The 16,110-nt window shown below is 35.8% G+C and overlaps 1 protein-coding gene across 7 annotated transcripts in view; it reads right to left on the bottom strand.

Annotated features, from left to right (window-relative positions):
* LOC145277797 (sodium- and chloride-dependent glycine transporter 1-like) overlaps positions 1-16,110 on the bottom strand; it is a 213,009-nt gene that overhangs the window by 81,060 nt on the left and 115,839 nt on the right. For 6 of the 7 annotated variants that reach the window (XM_080129622.1, XM_080129621.1, XM_080129623.1 and 3 more), the window contains one exon: positions 701-905. The exons of the other annotated variant lie outside the window; for it this stretch is intronic. In XM_080129622.1, the coding sequence (XP_079985748.1) occupies positions 701-905 (205 nt within the window). The remainder of the gene's footprint in view (positions 1-700; positions 906-16,110) is intronic. 7 annotated transcript variants of the gene reach the window in all.

Genomic DNA, 16,110 nt, shown 5'->3' with positions numbered 1-16,110 from the left:
TTTGTTTCTAGTCTTTCGTTTTCAGTTTCCCTGTTTTATGTACTGTTCTTTTCGACGGTGCCTAATCAGTTTTCCTCTGTTTTGGGTTACGTAATTTTTAAATTTCATTTTTTTGTGTGTATCACCCACGCAGTTAATTATTATTATTTTCTCGCTAGAAGTTTTCACACAAATCATAATCAGCAATTGCTCACTGGTAATAAGAAGTGGCATTACCTGGGGTTCGAGTAACAACGAGTCTACCTAGATACCAACTGTAAATTATTTTGCGTTATCGCAGCGGACATTTACCATTTCTTGTTAGCAAATACCATTTATTTTCTCTGGAGTTTAAGTGGCAATCAATTATCCCAAGTTCCAGTACTCTCTGAGCCCTTCTCGTGATGGTTTGATTGGTGATTTTCGGCCTCGATCTTTTTATCCTCCTTGTCACAAAAATAAATAAATTAAGTAATAATGATAACAACAACAACAACAATTATTATTATTTTATTATTTATTTTATTTTATTTTTTTTACTCAGTAAGTGTTTTCGCACGAGTCATTGCTAACTTAAAATAATATGTGTAGTCTAAATACCAACATATACCTTTCCAGATTTCCAACACTTGAGTACCAGTTAAAGATTGTTATTATAATTTGAAGTGCTGAAAATACACCTGGTCCTGTAAATTAATAGAACTGAAAGTAAATGACTTACCGCCGCCATTTTTAAAAGCCAAATATGGAAATCGCCATACGTTGCCCAGACCAACCGCATAACCGATACAAGTGAGTATAAACTCCATTTTGCCTCCCCAGGTACCACGTTTCATCACCTTTTTTTCGGGCTCATTTCTCTCGACACGATCCTTTTGATCCTTTTCTGAGACCACGTCCTTGTTTCTTTCATCTTGAGACTCCATCTACGAAGATAGGCGCATCATATTTAATAAAATATGCTTTAATAAATAATTAAAAAAAAAAAATGGTTCACACAATGTTTATTGTTAATTGAATCTTTACTGCAGCCATTTTGAATGGTTTATTTATTAACAGGAAAATTGCTAATTTTAACTATTTTGTTGCTGTTGCTGTTATTATTATTATTATTATTATTATTATTATTATTTTGTAAGGATGGCTTCTCTTTTATGCATACACGGAAAACTTGTATACATTGAACGCATATATGAGTAGACTCTAAAAATAAATACGCGTGTTATTAAATAAAATTTTATTGAATCTTTGAAAATATTTTTACTTTTGCAAAATGCTGTAGCGTAGCCATTTTAAATTTAAGCTGAACTTATTGTAAAGTTATTTTTTGCAGTTTTACTTTATTTTTTATAAGCATGAGTTTTAAAAGCTGTTGTCGCTTTGTAGTAAAACTATTTTTAGTCTATAGAGGTTACAAGTTATGCTCTCTACTTGTGTTTATGATTTCCGTTGGTATGACTGATGCTACTTGTAACTTGTTTACATTTTAAAGAACTGTTTGTTTTTATCTAAAAAGAAACAAAGGAATACATCAACTCATTTGAGTTTCTTTCGTTGTTTACCTACTAGGCTTGTAAAACTCGACAATTCGAACGTTTTCCCGCCACAAACCATTTTTAATAATGAATGAAACGTGATCTAAAATATTTGACATTATTATCTCAATGGTAGCGTAGTCAAGTTGCTTGTGACGATTGTTTAAATTATCGGATGCATAGGTTCAAATCTCACCACTGTCATCAGATTTTTTTACAGCTATTTATATCTTAATTTCCGTTTTTTAAAAAGCCATGAGTGAAAACGTTTTTGTTCAAGTCAAAAGGAGAGGATTATTCGTATGGTAGAGTTTTTTTTTTATCCTCTTTCAGATTTTCTAACCAGGGTGACTAGAATCAAGGGAATGTAAACAGTAACATGTATTTCCTCTGGCCAATCTTTAAAGATCATTTTAGTCTCGTTATTAGCGGCCATTTTGAATTGAGCTTAATAGTTATTATTTTATTTTATTGATTGGGGACATGTCCATAGAGGCATCCTAAGTGGGGAGATATGCAGCGAGATATGTCTGCATTTTAGCAGTCAGAAAACAGAGAGCAGGAGTAGTTACGAAGGCGAGCAGTTTGAGGAAAGAAACTATTAGAGTAGAAAGCCTTCTAGCATCTGAACACTTTTACGGTGAAGGGGCTAGAATTGTTTCGATTATCGTTCGAGCATATTTACGTCGAATAGCGCAGAGGTATAGCAAGTTCGTCGGGGAATAAGGATGGTTTCTGACATTTTTTTTTTCGCTTTGTGTCATAACTATTTTAAGTTTCTAGAGGTTCCGGTTACAAATTAAGCTCTCTACTTGTGTTTGTATTTCCATTGTTTAGTGGTTGGTGCAGCAACCTAGATCTGACTAACATATTCTGTGCAAGGGCTTTGTAAATATACATAGAACAATGGTAGGCGTGATAATTTTCCAGCAGCCGTGCCAACGTCTATATATTTATTCCAATTCATGTTATCTATGAATGTAAATTCAGTTAGCTTGAATGATGGGGTGTCAGCTACTGCGCTATTAGTAGGTATGTGCAAAGTGAATATCGATCCTCAAAATGTATTTTGACTCCTATCTTAAAAATTCACCCAAATTCTGAAATTCAACCAATTTTAATGAACTTTTCAGTATTTATTACTCACAGAATATAATGAAATTATTTTGAATCTTAGTAAAAATGTGTTATTTTATCTAAGCAAAAACACTTTTACTTACTAAAGTTATAGTTTTGAGTACTAAAGACCGCATGAGTTGATTGATTTATTTGTTTTATGAAAATAAACTATCGCAGATATTAACATAAAAAAAAAAAACATTTCAGGAATATTACGAAAAAAGCTCCTAAAGCTTGTGTTAATTAAATCAATAAACTCGAAGGCAAATTAAATTTTCGAACTAACGTTATTATTATTGAATTAAGGATTGTTTATTCAATATTTTCACCAAAAAATAATATAATTGCAAAAAATATTTCATGTAATTTTAACGATAACGTTTTCCAAGAAAATATTAAATGTGATATTTTAATATTTCCTTTGTATGCATGAACGTGTAAACATCAGTATAAGAAATGTTTTATAAGCTTAAAAATATTTTTAACCACTTCCCTAGATGAGTTCATAATTAAAGGATACTCTAACTTAATATCTAAATCTGACCCCCAAGATCGTCATGGACATGGGATATGCGCCTACATTAAAGATGGCTTTCCAGAGAAGACCCTAATTTACTTTATATGTGCTTCCGGGTTACACTTGCTTACACCACCGCATTTATATTTGCCCTCTATTGCCCCCACAACAGCGGGGTTACTATCTTTAAGAGTATATCTGAGAAAATTGACCACATCCTGTTTGCTCGTCTTTCGGCTAACATACACATTTGCGGTGACTTCAAAGTCCATAATGTGGAATGGCTGAGCCACTCAAATAAGACAGATGATGAGGGGAGGTTCTGTCGTGATTTCGCCATTGCCTATGACCTCACCTAGATTGTTTACGAACCCACCTATGGGCCCGATATTTCCGGTCAGTATGCAAGCCTTCTAGATCTCACAAATTCCCCTGAGCCATGTTCATGTTCCGTTCTATCTATCCTGGAATCCTCCAACAACTCCGCTATATCAGTTAAGATAAAAATGAAATGCAATAAGTCTTCAGACATACCTTTCCACCGTACTATATATCGATACTCTATGGGATAGCATCCGTACATTCATATCTGAGCTACCTCTGCATTCCATGTTTAAAAAGGATGGGTCTGTAGTATCAGACCTGACCGAATGGTTAATTGTAGGCATAGACTGATACATACTATCCAAAAATTCCAACAAAAACGTAACAGCCAGCCATGGTTCTCCCCAAAATGTGCTGCTGCCATTGCGCACAGAAATCACTTTTTCCATAGCTACCAACATAACAGATGTACTGAAACTAAAGCTGCTTTTTAGAACTGCCAGCAACCACTGTAAAAGAGTAATAAAAAATGCAAGAGAGCTATATGCTCAATCTGTTAAATCCAAAGTAGCTGAGCAGCGGCTTGGTTCCCACCAGTTTTAGCAAATAGCAAACAGGATCCTGAACAGAAGCATGTGTTCTATCCCAACCATCATCAATGGGCCTGAGGTCATCTCCTCAGCATCAGACAAGGCCAAACTATTTGCCAAGAACTTTGCAGCTAATTCTACCCTATGCGACGAAGGCCATCAACTCCCCGTATTTCCTCCTATAACAGACAACACGCTATCCAACATACAAATATCTGTGCGTGAGGTCGCTAAGCTAATCAAGAACCTTGATTCCAGTAAAGCAACTGGCCCAGACGGCATTCCAATTATAGTGTTGAAAAAGCTTCAACCAGAACTTGCCCCCATACTTACAAACTGATTAAGCGTTGCTTTAAAGAAAAGTGCTTCCCAACACCCTGGAAAACCTTATCCGTATGCCCTGTATTTAAGAATTCGGGTGATAAGTCATCTCCCTCTCAGTTCTGACCAATAAGTCTCCTGTGTATCATGAGTAAGTTGCTGCAATCCATATTAAATAAAGAAGTAGTCAACCACCTCAACAGAAATAATCTCCTCAGTGACATGCAATATGGTTTCCGTTTTGCTCGATCTACAGCAGACGTGCTAACGGTTATATCTCAGGATTAGTGAATCTCTCGACAAAGGCTTTCTTTCTAGGGCAATTACTCTTGACATATCAAAGGCCTTTGATAAGGTATGGCATAAGGGCCTACTTCACAAGATTTCCAGCTACGGTATAACTGGAAATATTTTCTCAATTATTAAATCATTTCTCTCAGATAGGCTCATAAGAGTAGTGGTTGATGAACAGAAATCAAAGGCCTGCAGTATTAATGCTGGAGTCCCTCAGGGGTTCATCCTTGGTCCAATTCTCTTCCTGATCTACATCAATGATCTCCCAAAACACATACTTAAATCATTCGTTGACATCTATGCTGATGACACGACCATCTATGGCAAAACATCAAAAGCCGTAAATGACAAAGTTCTCTCTGATTCTCTATTCTCTGATCTTGAGCGCGTCATACAGTGGGGGAAGAGGTAGCTGGTTAGTTTTAATGCATCTAAAACCAAGCTCCTATCTTTACATCATCAATTGAAATGGATGGCTCTAGTCTTGGAGAGGCTTTATCTTTTGATAAGCTTCTGGGCTTGACCTTTACTCCTGATCTGAAATGGAACACGCACATCAAGTCTGTTGCCAAGGTCGCTGGGAAAATGGTAGGATCCTTCTACCGCTCCAGAAGATATCTCACTACTGATGCAATTCTCTATCTGTATAAAAGCCAAGTACGTCCAAATATGGAGTACTGCTGCCACATCTGGACAGGAGCTGCTAAAAATAGCCTATCTTGCCTTGATAAAGTACAAAATAGACTTCATGGCTTAGTGGGGAATGCCCTTTTCTCTTCCCTGCAACCTCTCTCCCACAGGAGAGACGTTGTGAGCCTGTCTTTGTTTTATTGTTACTTCCATGGCAAGTGCTCGTTCGAGCTCCAATATCTCACGATAAACACCCGTCTAGCTGAAACCACTGTCAGTAATTTTCCCCACTCCTTGTCTGTGCCTAAATCAAAACGTAGATTCCATGAACAAAGCTTCTTTCTCAGAAGTGCACACCTGTGGAATTCTCGTCCGTTTGCTTGTTTCCCACCTGACTACAACTTGGATGTCTTCAAGTCCAACATAAACAAATTCCTGATGAATCGCCCCCTTAAGTAAGACACTTTATCAAATCTCCAATACTAACTATTACTACGATACTATCCCATTGATTACTGTACACGCAATAACCCTTATCCCCGAGTGGTTTCCGGGCCTTGATAATAGTGATCTGCATATAAAAAAAGTCCCTGGTCATTAAGAAAAAATAATTTTAAAATGGGACAATTTCTACTAACAATTAATCCGAAGAAACTTAGGAGGACAGTTTGTATTTAAATTTGAGTGGCAACTTTTCATTTAGTAAATCGCTTTTGTTGAGGATACTTATGCAATTTTTAGTAAAAAAAAAAAAAAAAAAAAAAAACAATAAAAAAAGGGTATGTACATTTTTCAATTCAGTATCTTAAAGTTTTAATTTACTGAATTTCGTGCCAAAAGTTCCAGAAAACTGATAATTATTTTTCCAGATATTTTAAAAAGTTAATTAATTCGAACTTTAAATTAAAACGAATTGTTGTATTTTCAACATTTGTTACTATAATTATTTGTAACGCATTTTTCATTTTGTAGATGAACTTTGGTTTTTATCTTTCAAACAAATCAAAATTTACACGTAAATTAAAAAGGAATTATGATATGCCACTCTTAAGAACCATAGCCGTTTGTGTTTTCGGTTATTTTTGTTCGTACTTAGCTATGAGACATGGCAATCGATGGTTGAAGAGGTTTCTTGTAATTGTCAAAGCATATGAGCTTTATTTTAATAGCATTGTATGTTACCATTCATTTATTCATTTATGTACCATTCATTGCATGTTACCATTCATTTGTGTACCATTCATTGCATGTTACCATTCATTTGTGTACCATTTCACTACTGTCTGGAAGTTATTTTCGAAGAATTCAGACATTGCCTACTTATTTATTATTGTTGTTCTTGTAAGGGTGATTTCTGACATCTGTTGGCGTTATTGTAAGTCTACAGAGACCCCAGTTACAAGTTAAGCTCATTGCTTATGTTAGTATTTACATTGTATAACTGCTGCCTCGTGTAACTCGTGTACACTTTTAAGAACTGTTTGTTTTGTTTTTACTTAAAAAGCTGGTTAGTTCTCGTATGTTTGTCGCCTTGTAATAACTTCATTTTTTTACTTTTTAATTTACCCCAAACGAGGCACATTGCTACTGAGACATAAAGAGGAACTGTGAATTAGATGCCGTACTTAAAGGGACATCCTAATTGGTTAAGTATTTACGTCTAATGGATACAATTGCTGTAATTTCGTCAAATCACATTCCATTAAAATACTTGTAGATCAAGATCGGTGATGCAACATGACATTTCTTTTCTCTTACAGAGAGCAGTCGTAGTCTGGTTGCTTTGTCACGCGATAGTCAATCAGACTCTTGTGCGTATTAATATAGACTATACCTTTAAAGGACTACATCCAGTCCTTTAAGTATTTGTAAAGCAGGCAAAGAGCATCCAGGCGCACATGAAGAAAGACGTCCTCGTGCCTCTATCAACTTGACATCGAGTAAGGTTATTTTCACTTGAACATACAATGGCCCAAGAGAAAACTTTCAGCAACCTACCTTTATTATTAATATTTTATTTTTATTTAAAAAATTTTATTTTATTTTATATTTTTTTCGCTGTTTTAACTTTCGGCAACTTACATCTAACGATGTAGGCCACTTAAATATATATCATTTGTTATTTACAGAAGTTATTGCTTTCCGATTCCGTTGTTGCAGATTATTGCTAGAGATCATCTTACAATTTATGTTATCATTATCTCCTATATCTTTTTCCCCATCTTTTTTTACCTAAACAAAAACGTATAATACAATTCAAACGTTTTCCCGTAACAAACCACATTTGATAATAAATGAACTGTGATTTAAGGTAGTTGTTGTTGTTGTTGTTGTTATTATTATTATCATCACCATCATCTTCAAATGACTAAGTAACTTTTATATTCTTATATTTTGCATACATATGTTTTGTTATAAAATTTTCTTCTTTCGGTCACAAAAGAAACAAAGATGGCCCACACATTTGTTCTAGAATGATAAAAATGCAGAATATTAACAAGGTTCTGTTTTCATATTACAAAATACCACCATCGTGTCACCATCTTTATACGAGTTTATTTGAACATGAATAGTAAACAAACTACTATTTACTTTTGTAACAACACGGACGGCAAACGAAAGGGAAAACAATAATCTTTTATTATTAACAAGAAAAGGCATTTATAGAAAGTTCAGACAGTGTTAGAGTGAAGAAAACAAAAACGCAGTAAGAAAGTTCGTTGAACTGCAGAAAGTCTACAAGCAGTTTATCCTTAAGTGATTATAGCCGTTGCTCGGATCTTCAATGTAGAAGACAGGAGAACGCCCTTCTTCGTTGCTTCCATGAAATTCTCTGCTGATTACTTCGATTCCTAAAGGGGTTTGAAGTAGTGTTTCAAGTGTAGTTTGGAATTAGTATGCCCTGGAATCTTATTTGGTCATAGTGGCACCAAATTACCTTACAGGAACTGCTCTCAGATAAGAGAGAATAAATGTCGGTATTTATGACTGCTACGCCTCTCTCCACTCCGAAAACAAAACAAACAAATAATAAAAAGGAAACCTGTTACGTTACACAGGATTCTATGAAATTATTGTGCAGCCATTTCTTATGACATATTAAATGATATTTTTGAAAATATTGATCTCCAAAACTAATTTATTGCCTTTATACGACAGGGGTGCATGAAAAATTGTTTTGTTTGAAATTTATTTTCCTTTAAAAACGTAATCGATTGCTTTATACCACTTAAATAAAATGTATAGTTTAATTTTTATATTGTTTAAAAATAATCTTCTGATTCATAGGATCCTTTAGCAATAGCTCTGGTAGTGGAGGGATTCGAATCGCACATCTGAAGAGACTGGTGCCTAAAACCAGCGCCTAAGACCGCTCGGCCACGCTACCAAACGTAGTATCATAAAACTATCGAACAAATTTACGTGACACTAAAATTCAACCGAGTGGCTGTGTATAAGGTTGGGAAAAGCTTTTTAAAATTGTGTCGTTGAATTGTCTGAAAAACTGTGGGTGCTTTTTAGGAATAAGTATCCATAAATTCGTAGTAGTGACGTAATAGTGGCGTAAGCAATTCCGACTACGGGCGGAAAAAGCCGAGTCAAGTACTGACGTTCCGACTATAACCGAAACCCACAAAGATCAACACTTACTTTTACTTTTCTTATCAGACAGCTTTTAATTAGTTAGAAAGATCAATTTTCGACTTTATTACTTTTCTAACGGTGAATTTGGAAGTTATTTTTATGCTTTTTGCGGGTTTCTTCATTTATTAAATACTTTTGTAACTGTTTTAGAATTTTTGGTCCTCCCGACAAAAGGACCTGTAAATTCACCATTGTCCGTTCGTCCGTTCGTCTGTCTTCACTTTTCTCAATAACTATGCCTTGGAATTTTTTGAAATTTTGCACAAAACATGATATGAGTAAAAAAAAAAAAAAGTAACAGAACGGATTTTCCGGGAAAACTCAAGTCCCCCCTCCCCCTAGAGGTGCCTTTTGGGTTATAATGGCTAAAATTGACACTTTTGTGTTTATTAAAAAAAAAATTGATACCTTGGATTTTTATAAAACTTTCTGAAAAGTTGTAACTAACTGATTTCTATATAATTTTGTTTGTCTATACTTCGCGATAACTCTTGGATGTGCCCCAGGGGCTCTTTTAGAGCAAATAAAAACACTCCATTTTTTTTAACTATTTTACCGTATTTGTCCAAAATTTTCTGTGTATGTCTATTTAGCAGTTTTGCATGGTGCTGAACTCAAATTAAAATATGTTAAGGCCTTGGGGACTTTTGGGGGCTAAATGGGGGGAGGCAAATGATGGACTTAGTCATTTCTTTTTTTGGATGGGGCAGAACTCAAATTTACATATGTTAAGGCCTTAAACTGCACTGTTTGTTCATTTTCACCAGGATTTGACGTCCCCTGGGGACTTTTGGGGCTAAATAGGGGGGGGGTAACCATTTACTTCAATTTCCATATTTTAAGATAAACCTTACCCTTTTTGTGGTGGGTTTATTTTGGCTTTTTGTTTTTTAATCTTGGATATAATCTTTTTTTTAGATTCACACTAAAATGTATTACAAACGTTTCTTTTGCGTGTTTTTTTTTTAATTTCTGCCGTGCAGTCTTATTTACTTTTTAATTTTGTTTTTTCGCAAAATATCTGGTTAGAGTTTGTTAGGGTTGGGGTTAACGTTAGGGTTAAAGAAAACCTACAAATTTAGTTTCTTCAGAAAACTTATGAAATAATAAAGAATAAAATATGGTAAAAAACAGAAAAGGAAAATATCAAACATTTTTAATACAGTTTGCATAAAAAAAATATTGGAAAAAAGAGACACAAATTGCATTTATTTTATCTAAAATAACCAAACTAAACTAAGGCACTATAAAACAACATTATGGAATACACTTTAAAATACAAGATACAATCCAGTTTCTTTCAGTAAATTAAAAATGTTTATGAATGTTAAAATGATATCGAACTAGTGGTAGTTGTTGTGACCTCGTCGGGTGACGAGTACGTTGTATAATATATATATATATATATATATATATATATATATATATATATATATATATATATATACATATATATATATGTGTGTGTGTGTATGTGTGTGTGTGTGTGTGTGTGTGTGGCTATTACAGAAATTCAGATCAACATTGTACCTTAGGTGTTCAGTCGGAAGAGTGGATGCAGTCAAAAAAACTGTTTTATTGAATTTCAGTTATAACCACATCACGAGCTTTCTTCATCTCTACATCTATATTGGATCCATCTTACATTATTATCACTATTATTTAATAACCGAGAACTCTGTTGTATTATTTTCTACCAAATGATTTTAATAATTAGTTTGATATAAAAATATACATTCGTAAAAAAAAAAAAAAACATATATCTCCGAGATATTAAGTACAGAAATGAGACATTAATAACCATCCCCCAAATCTTAGTTCTGTGGCTTATTTGAAAGGGGTGTTATTGGGCTAAATATGAATACCACTTATAAAAAATGTTTTCAATTGAATTTTTTACCTAATAAGTAAATATTAAGAAAAATTCCTATATTTCAATTTCTTATTAAAAATCATTTAAAATCTTACATTTTAGACATTTTTATCATCAGAATCATGCAATTATATTTTGGTATTCATGTTTGTTATAGGACAAGAAAGTGATGCCAAAATTTTCTGTTCAAAGTATTAATTTTATTTGGGATGGGCATTCTTATAATATAATTCTTCTTATAATTCTTATAAATTGTGTATGCATAAAGTACGTATATATAAAGTATGTATATATATATATAAATATATATATATATATGTATATGTAAAGTATATATATGTATACACATATATATTAGTATATATAAGTATATATATAAAGATACATATACGTATATATAAGTACATATATAAGTATAGATATACTTATATACGTATCTATATATAAATTTCCTACTGTCTATGTGTGTGTGTATTTGACGCTGTTTATCTCAACCTAAAGGCAACCCACCCAGGCAAGTAAGGTACCAAAGTGAAGCTTATGACCATGCGGATGTTTTAGTGATATGTATATCCATTTTTGGTGTATGGAAATACAAATAAACAAAAAAATGAAAAAAAAATGCATTCAAAATGCAAAAAAATGCAAAAAAGTCACATTTTTACTGCGTTCTCAATCCCTGTATCTCTCGTATCTATATATTTATATACCTATATATCTGTGTCTATATGTGTCTGACAGAACTTTCTGAGTATCTATATAGTAGGCCTATATTTCTATAGATCTGTGTCTATTTCTATATACATTTCTGTGGTCTATATATCTATATGCTTATAATGCCCTATGTATATCTATCTATGTGTGTCTATATAACTTTCTGTGTATCTATATACCTACGAGGGCATGCAATAAGTAATGTCCCTGACCCACTTCCAGTTGTCTGATCTAGCTGAAATTTAGCATACGGGTTATGTGGCAAATTACAGCTCTGAACTAATTGTATTTTCTGTTTTACAGGTGTTTAAACTGAGTCAGGTGTGAAATGGAGCCTGGTGAATGTCGAGCAGTGATCCAGTTTTTGTATTTGAAAGGACGCACACCACACGAGATTTTTGATGAAATGAAAGAAACTTATGGTGATAATGCCCCATCATATGACCTTGTAAAACGTGAATTCAAACATGGCCGAAAGTCTGTGGAAACAGCTCCCAGACCTCGTCGCCCCCTTCTGCCATTGATAGGGCATCTATCCGTCAAGTTGAGGCTGCCATTTTGGAAGATCAGCGCATTACTATTCGCGAAATAGCCCAAGATGTCAAGATTAGTACAGGGCCTGTGGAAACTATCATTCATGACCATTTGCATATGCATAAGGTGTCTGCCAGATGGATTCCCAGGTTGCTCACACCATTCCAGAAGCGAGAACGTGTCGAGTGCCGAGGATGAATTTGGAGATGTGCCAAGAAGATGAGTCAAAGTTTTTCAAAAGACTGATTACACAAGATGAAACCTGGGTCCATCACTATGATCCAGAGATAGGACCAGGACGGAGTAGTGATGACAGATTTCCTGGCAAAGGGAACCACAATTACAGGAGCCTATTATGCTTCACTTTTGAGGAAATTAAGGGGAGCTATAAAAATCAAGAGGCGGGGCAAGATCAGCAAAGGTACTCTCCTCCTGCAGGACAATGCTCCGGTTCACAACTCGCATGTCACCAGATCAGAAGCACGGGCGTGTGTTTATGAAATACCCCCATCCTTCCTACTCTCCTGACCTTGCACCCTCTGACTTTCACCTCTTCCCAGTCATGAAGTTGTTTTTGAAAAGAAAGTGTTTCCCAGATGATGCAGCCTTGATTTCTGAAGTCACGTCATGGTTGGAGGACCAACCTGGGGTGTTCTTCAAAAACGGTCTTCAGAGCTGCATCAAACGATGGGAGAAATGCATAACTCTGGGTGGTTCCTATGTAGAGAAAGACTAATAACTGTGCCAAGTTTCGTTGCTCTACTCTATGGGAAGTGGGTCAGGGAATTACTTATTGCACGCCCCTCGTATATATCTCTATATATGTTTTGATGTGTCTATATATGTGTCTATAAGCCTGAAGAATCTTAGAGTGGATGAAACGCAGAATATGCAGTGTAGCTTAATCGCCATATATATTTTATAACTTACTAACTAGCTCTACCTACATATTGAGCACTGTTGAAGTAAATACTTAAAGTTTACACATAAATTTATACTTTCGTATATTAACTTATGTGAGTAAATGAAGTAGTTATTATGTGTCTATCTATATATCTGTGTGTATGTCTATATACCCTTCTGTGTCTCTATATATCTATATGCCTATAATGTCCTATGTATCTATCTATATGTGTGCCTATGTCTGTCTTTCTGTCCATGTCTATAATTCAATTTCAGCAACATCATTTTATTCTATAGTATTATTGTTCCAGCGATCACTATGCCTAAAAGACGGAAAAGTTCGTTGGGTCGGAAAACAAATCAAGCTGTGAAATCTCAAGAGAGAAGATGACAAATGTCTTCAGAGTAAAAAAAAAAGAAGGCTTGAGAAAAATCGGCAGGCCACAGCTGATGCGAGGCGACAGGAGGCACCACACACCAGGGATAAAAGACTGCAAGAGGATCGAGAGACCACTGCTAATGAGAGGGGAGGGGAGTCACCACATACCAGGGATAAAAGACTGCAAGAGGATCGGGAGGCTACTGCTAATGCGAGGCAAGGGGAGTCACTACACACCAGAAGTTTATGGCGTGATCAGGACAGAAGACAGACAGCTGATCGGCGTGCGCACCAAAGAAAACAATTAGGCCATGCTTACAATAAAGCACGTGCTGCTGAAAAAATCCTCTCTGGAGACCAATTGGTTTCCTACTCCAGTGTTGGATCTCTCATCACTGAAGATGGTGCAGCCTCCCCAATGGCCTCAGTATGCCCAAGTTGTCATGCGATTAAATGGAAAAATGAAGCAAGAGCCATGTGTTGCAAGAACAGAAAGGTTGCCCCACCCACATTCCCTGATCATCCTGATCCATTGAAACAGCTTTGGGAAGGAAATCATCCCCACTCTGCATACTTCCTCAAGTACACTAGGCAGATAAACAATTCCCTAGCAATGGCCTGTCTCAAAGTCGATCACCCACCAGGACCACCTGGACAACATGGATGGCAATAACAGTTACCATACAAGGAAAGGTATCCATACTGTTGAGGGGACTGCAGCCAGATGAAGGACAAGAACGCAAGTTTGCCTAGCTTTATGTCATGGATCCTGATCATGCTCAAAAAGAGTCAGGCTAGCTACTGTAACCCTACCAGCATCAGCTACTGTCCATAAAAAGCAGATTCTCCAGAACCTCATTGATATTCTTCAGCAGCATCTGAGAGACTGGAACTCTTATGCCCATGACTTTAAGATGGCCTGTCAGATTCCCCGCCAACAGAATCCACAACAATTAAATCTGGTGCTGGATGAAAGAAAACGACCCACTGGAGAGCTCTCAAGGAGATACAACCTAGGACTGAAAGAAATCTCAGTCCTGATGAGCGATGAGACAGTAGAAATACTTTCGTGTTGAACACTTCCTTGCTGTTGTTGTTTCCACTGTTGTTTCTTTCATATAAATAGAAATTGGGTAAATACATTGTACTTACTCGCTTTTCTTTCACAATATGCAGCCATCTGCCTGCAACGGGGCTACTTGTATATGTAAATGTACATACAAGTAAATATAATGTCTTTTACATCTAATATACCCGTTTGATAGTCTACAGTGCATACCTGACTATAGTGTTTGTCTCATTCGTAAGCTCAAAGACGTTTTGGTTAGCTGACGTCAGTTTCCTCTGCAAAAGACTAAATTCTTTCTCCAAACTACCTAAATACCATTTTAAAATTATAGGCTAGACATTCACATCTAGTCGAAATGATGTATTCAATGAGTTGGCAGACCTTTAACACCGGTTTTTCTGAGTGATGGCTCGAAATATGACAGCAGAATTACATTGCATTCGTTTGAGTTTTTAACAAAATTGTGACATTTTTCATGAACATCACTCCAACAACAATGACCGACAAACCATTCGTTTTTTCTTGTTTTTTATTTTTACAAGTGGTCACCACTTATCAAGGCTGGGAAGCCACTCGGGGATAACGGTTATTGCGTGTACAGTACGTTGGTGTTGAGATTTGATAAAGCGTCTTACTTAAGGGGGCGGTCATCAGGCATTTGTTTATGTTGGACTTGAAGACATCCAGGTTGTAGCCAGGTGGGAAACAGACAGACGGAACAGAGTTCCAAAGACGTGCACTTCTAAGAAAGAAGCTTTGTTCATGGAATCTACGTTTTGGTTTTGGCACAGATAAAGTGTGGAGAAAATTTTTGACAGTGGTTTCAGCTAGACGAGTGCTCCTTGTGAAAGATTGGAGTAATAAAAGGATCCTACCATTTTTCCAGCGACTTTGGCAATAGCCTTGATGTACGTGTTCCATTTCAGGTCAGGAGTAAAGGTCAAACCCAGAAGCTTATCAAAACATGGAGCCTCCCCTAGTTGTGAGCCATCCATTTCAATTGATGCCATATGGGGATCAGAGCGTTGATGATGTAAAGATAGGAGCTTGGTTTTAGATGCATTAAAAGTAACCAGCTACCTCTTCCCCCACTGTACTCTCAGAGGAGAGAGAATCAGAGAGAACTTTGTCATTTACGACCTTTAATGTGTTGCCATAGATGGTCGTATCATCAGCATAGATGTCAACGAATGATTTAAGTATGTGTTTAGGGAGATCATTGATGCAGATCAGGTAGAGAGTTGGGCCCAGGATGAACTCCTTAGGTACTCCAGCATTAATACTGAGGGCCTCTGATTTCTGCCCATCAACCACTACTCTTATGAGCCTATCAGAGAGAAATGATTTCATGACCGAGAAAAGATTTCCAGTTATACCATAACTGGAAATCTTGTGAAGTAGGCCTTTATGCCATACTTTATCAAAGGCTTTTGATATGTCAAGAGTAATTGCCCTAGTGAGGAAGCCTTTGTCAAGAGATTCACTAATCCTATGAGATATAACCATTAGCACATCTGTAGATCTGCCAGAATGAAAACCATATTGCATGTCACTAAGAAGATTATTTTTGTTGAGATGGTTGACTACTTCTCTATTTAATATGGATTCCAGCAACTTACTCATGACACACAGGTACTGAGAGGGAGATGACTTATTACCTGAATTCTTAAATACAGGACATACG

This window comes from Euprymna scolopes, chromosome 6, assembly GCF_053919585.1.
Source record: "Euprymna scolopes isolate OS-2025 chromosome 6, ASM5391958v1, whole genome shotgun sequence".
NCBI lineage: Eukaryota > Metazoa > Mollusca > Cephalopoda > Sepiida > Sepiolidae > Euprymna > Euprymna scolopes.
This window is presented reverse-complemented; position numbering and strand designations above follow the sequence as displayed.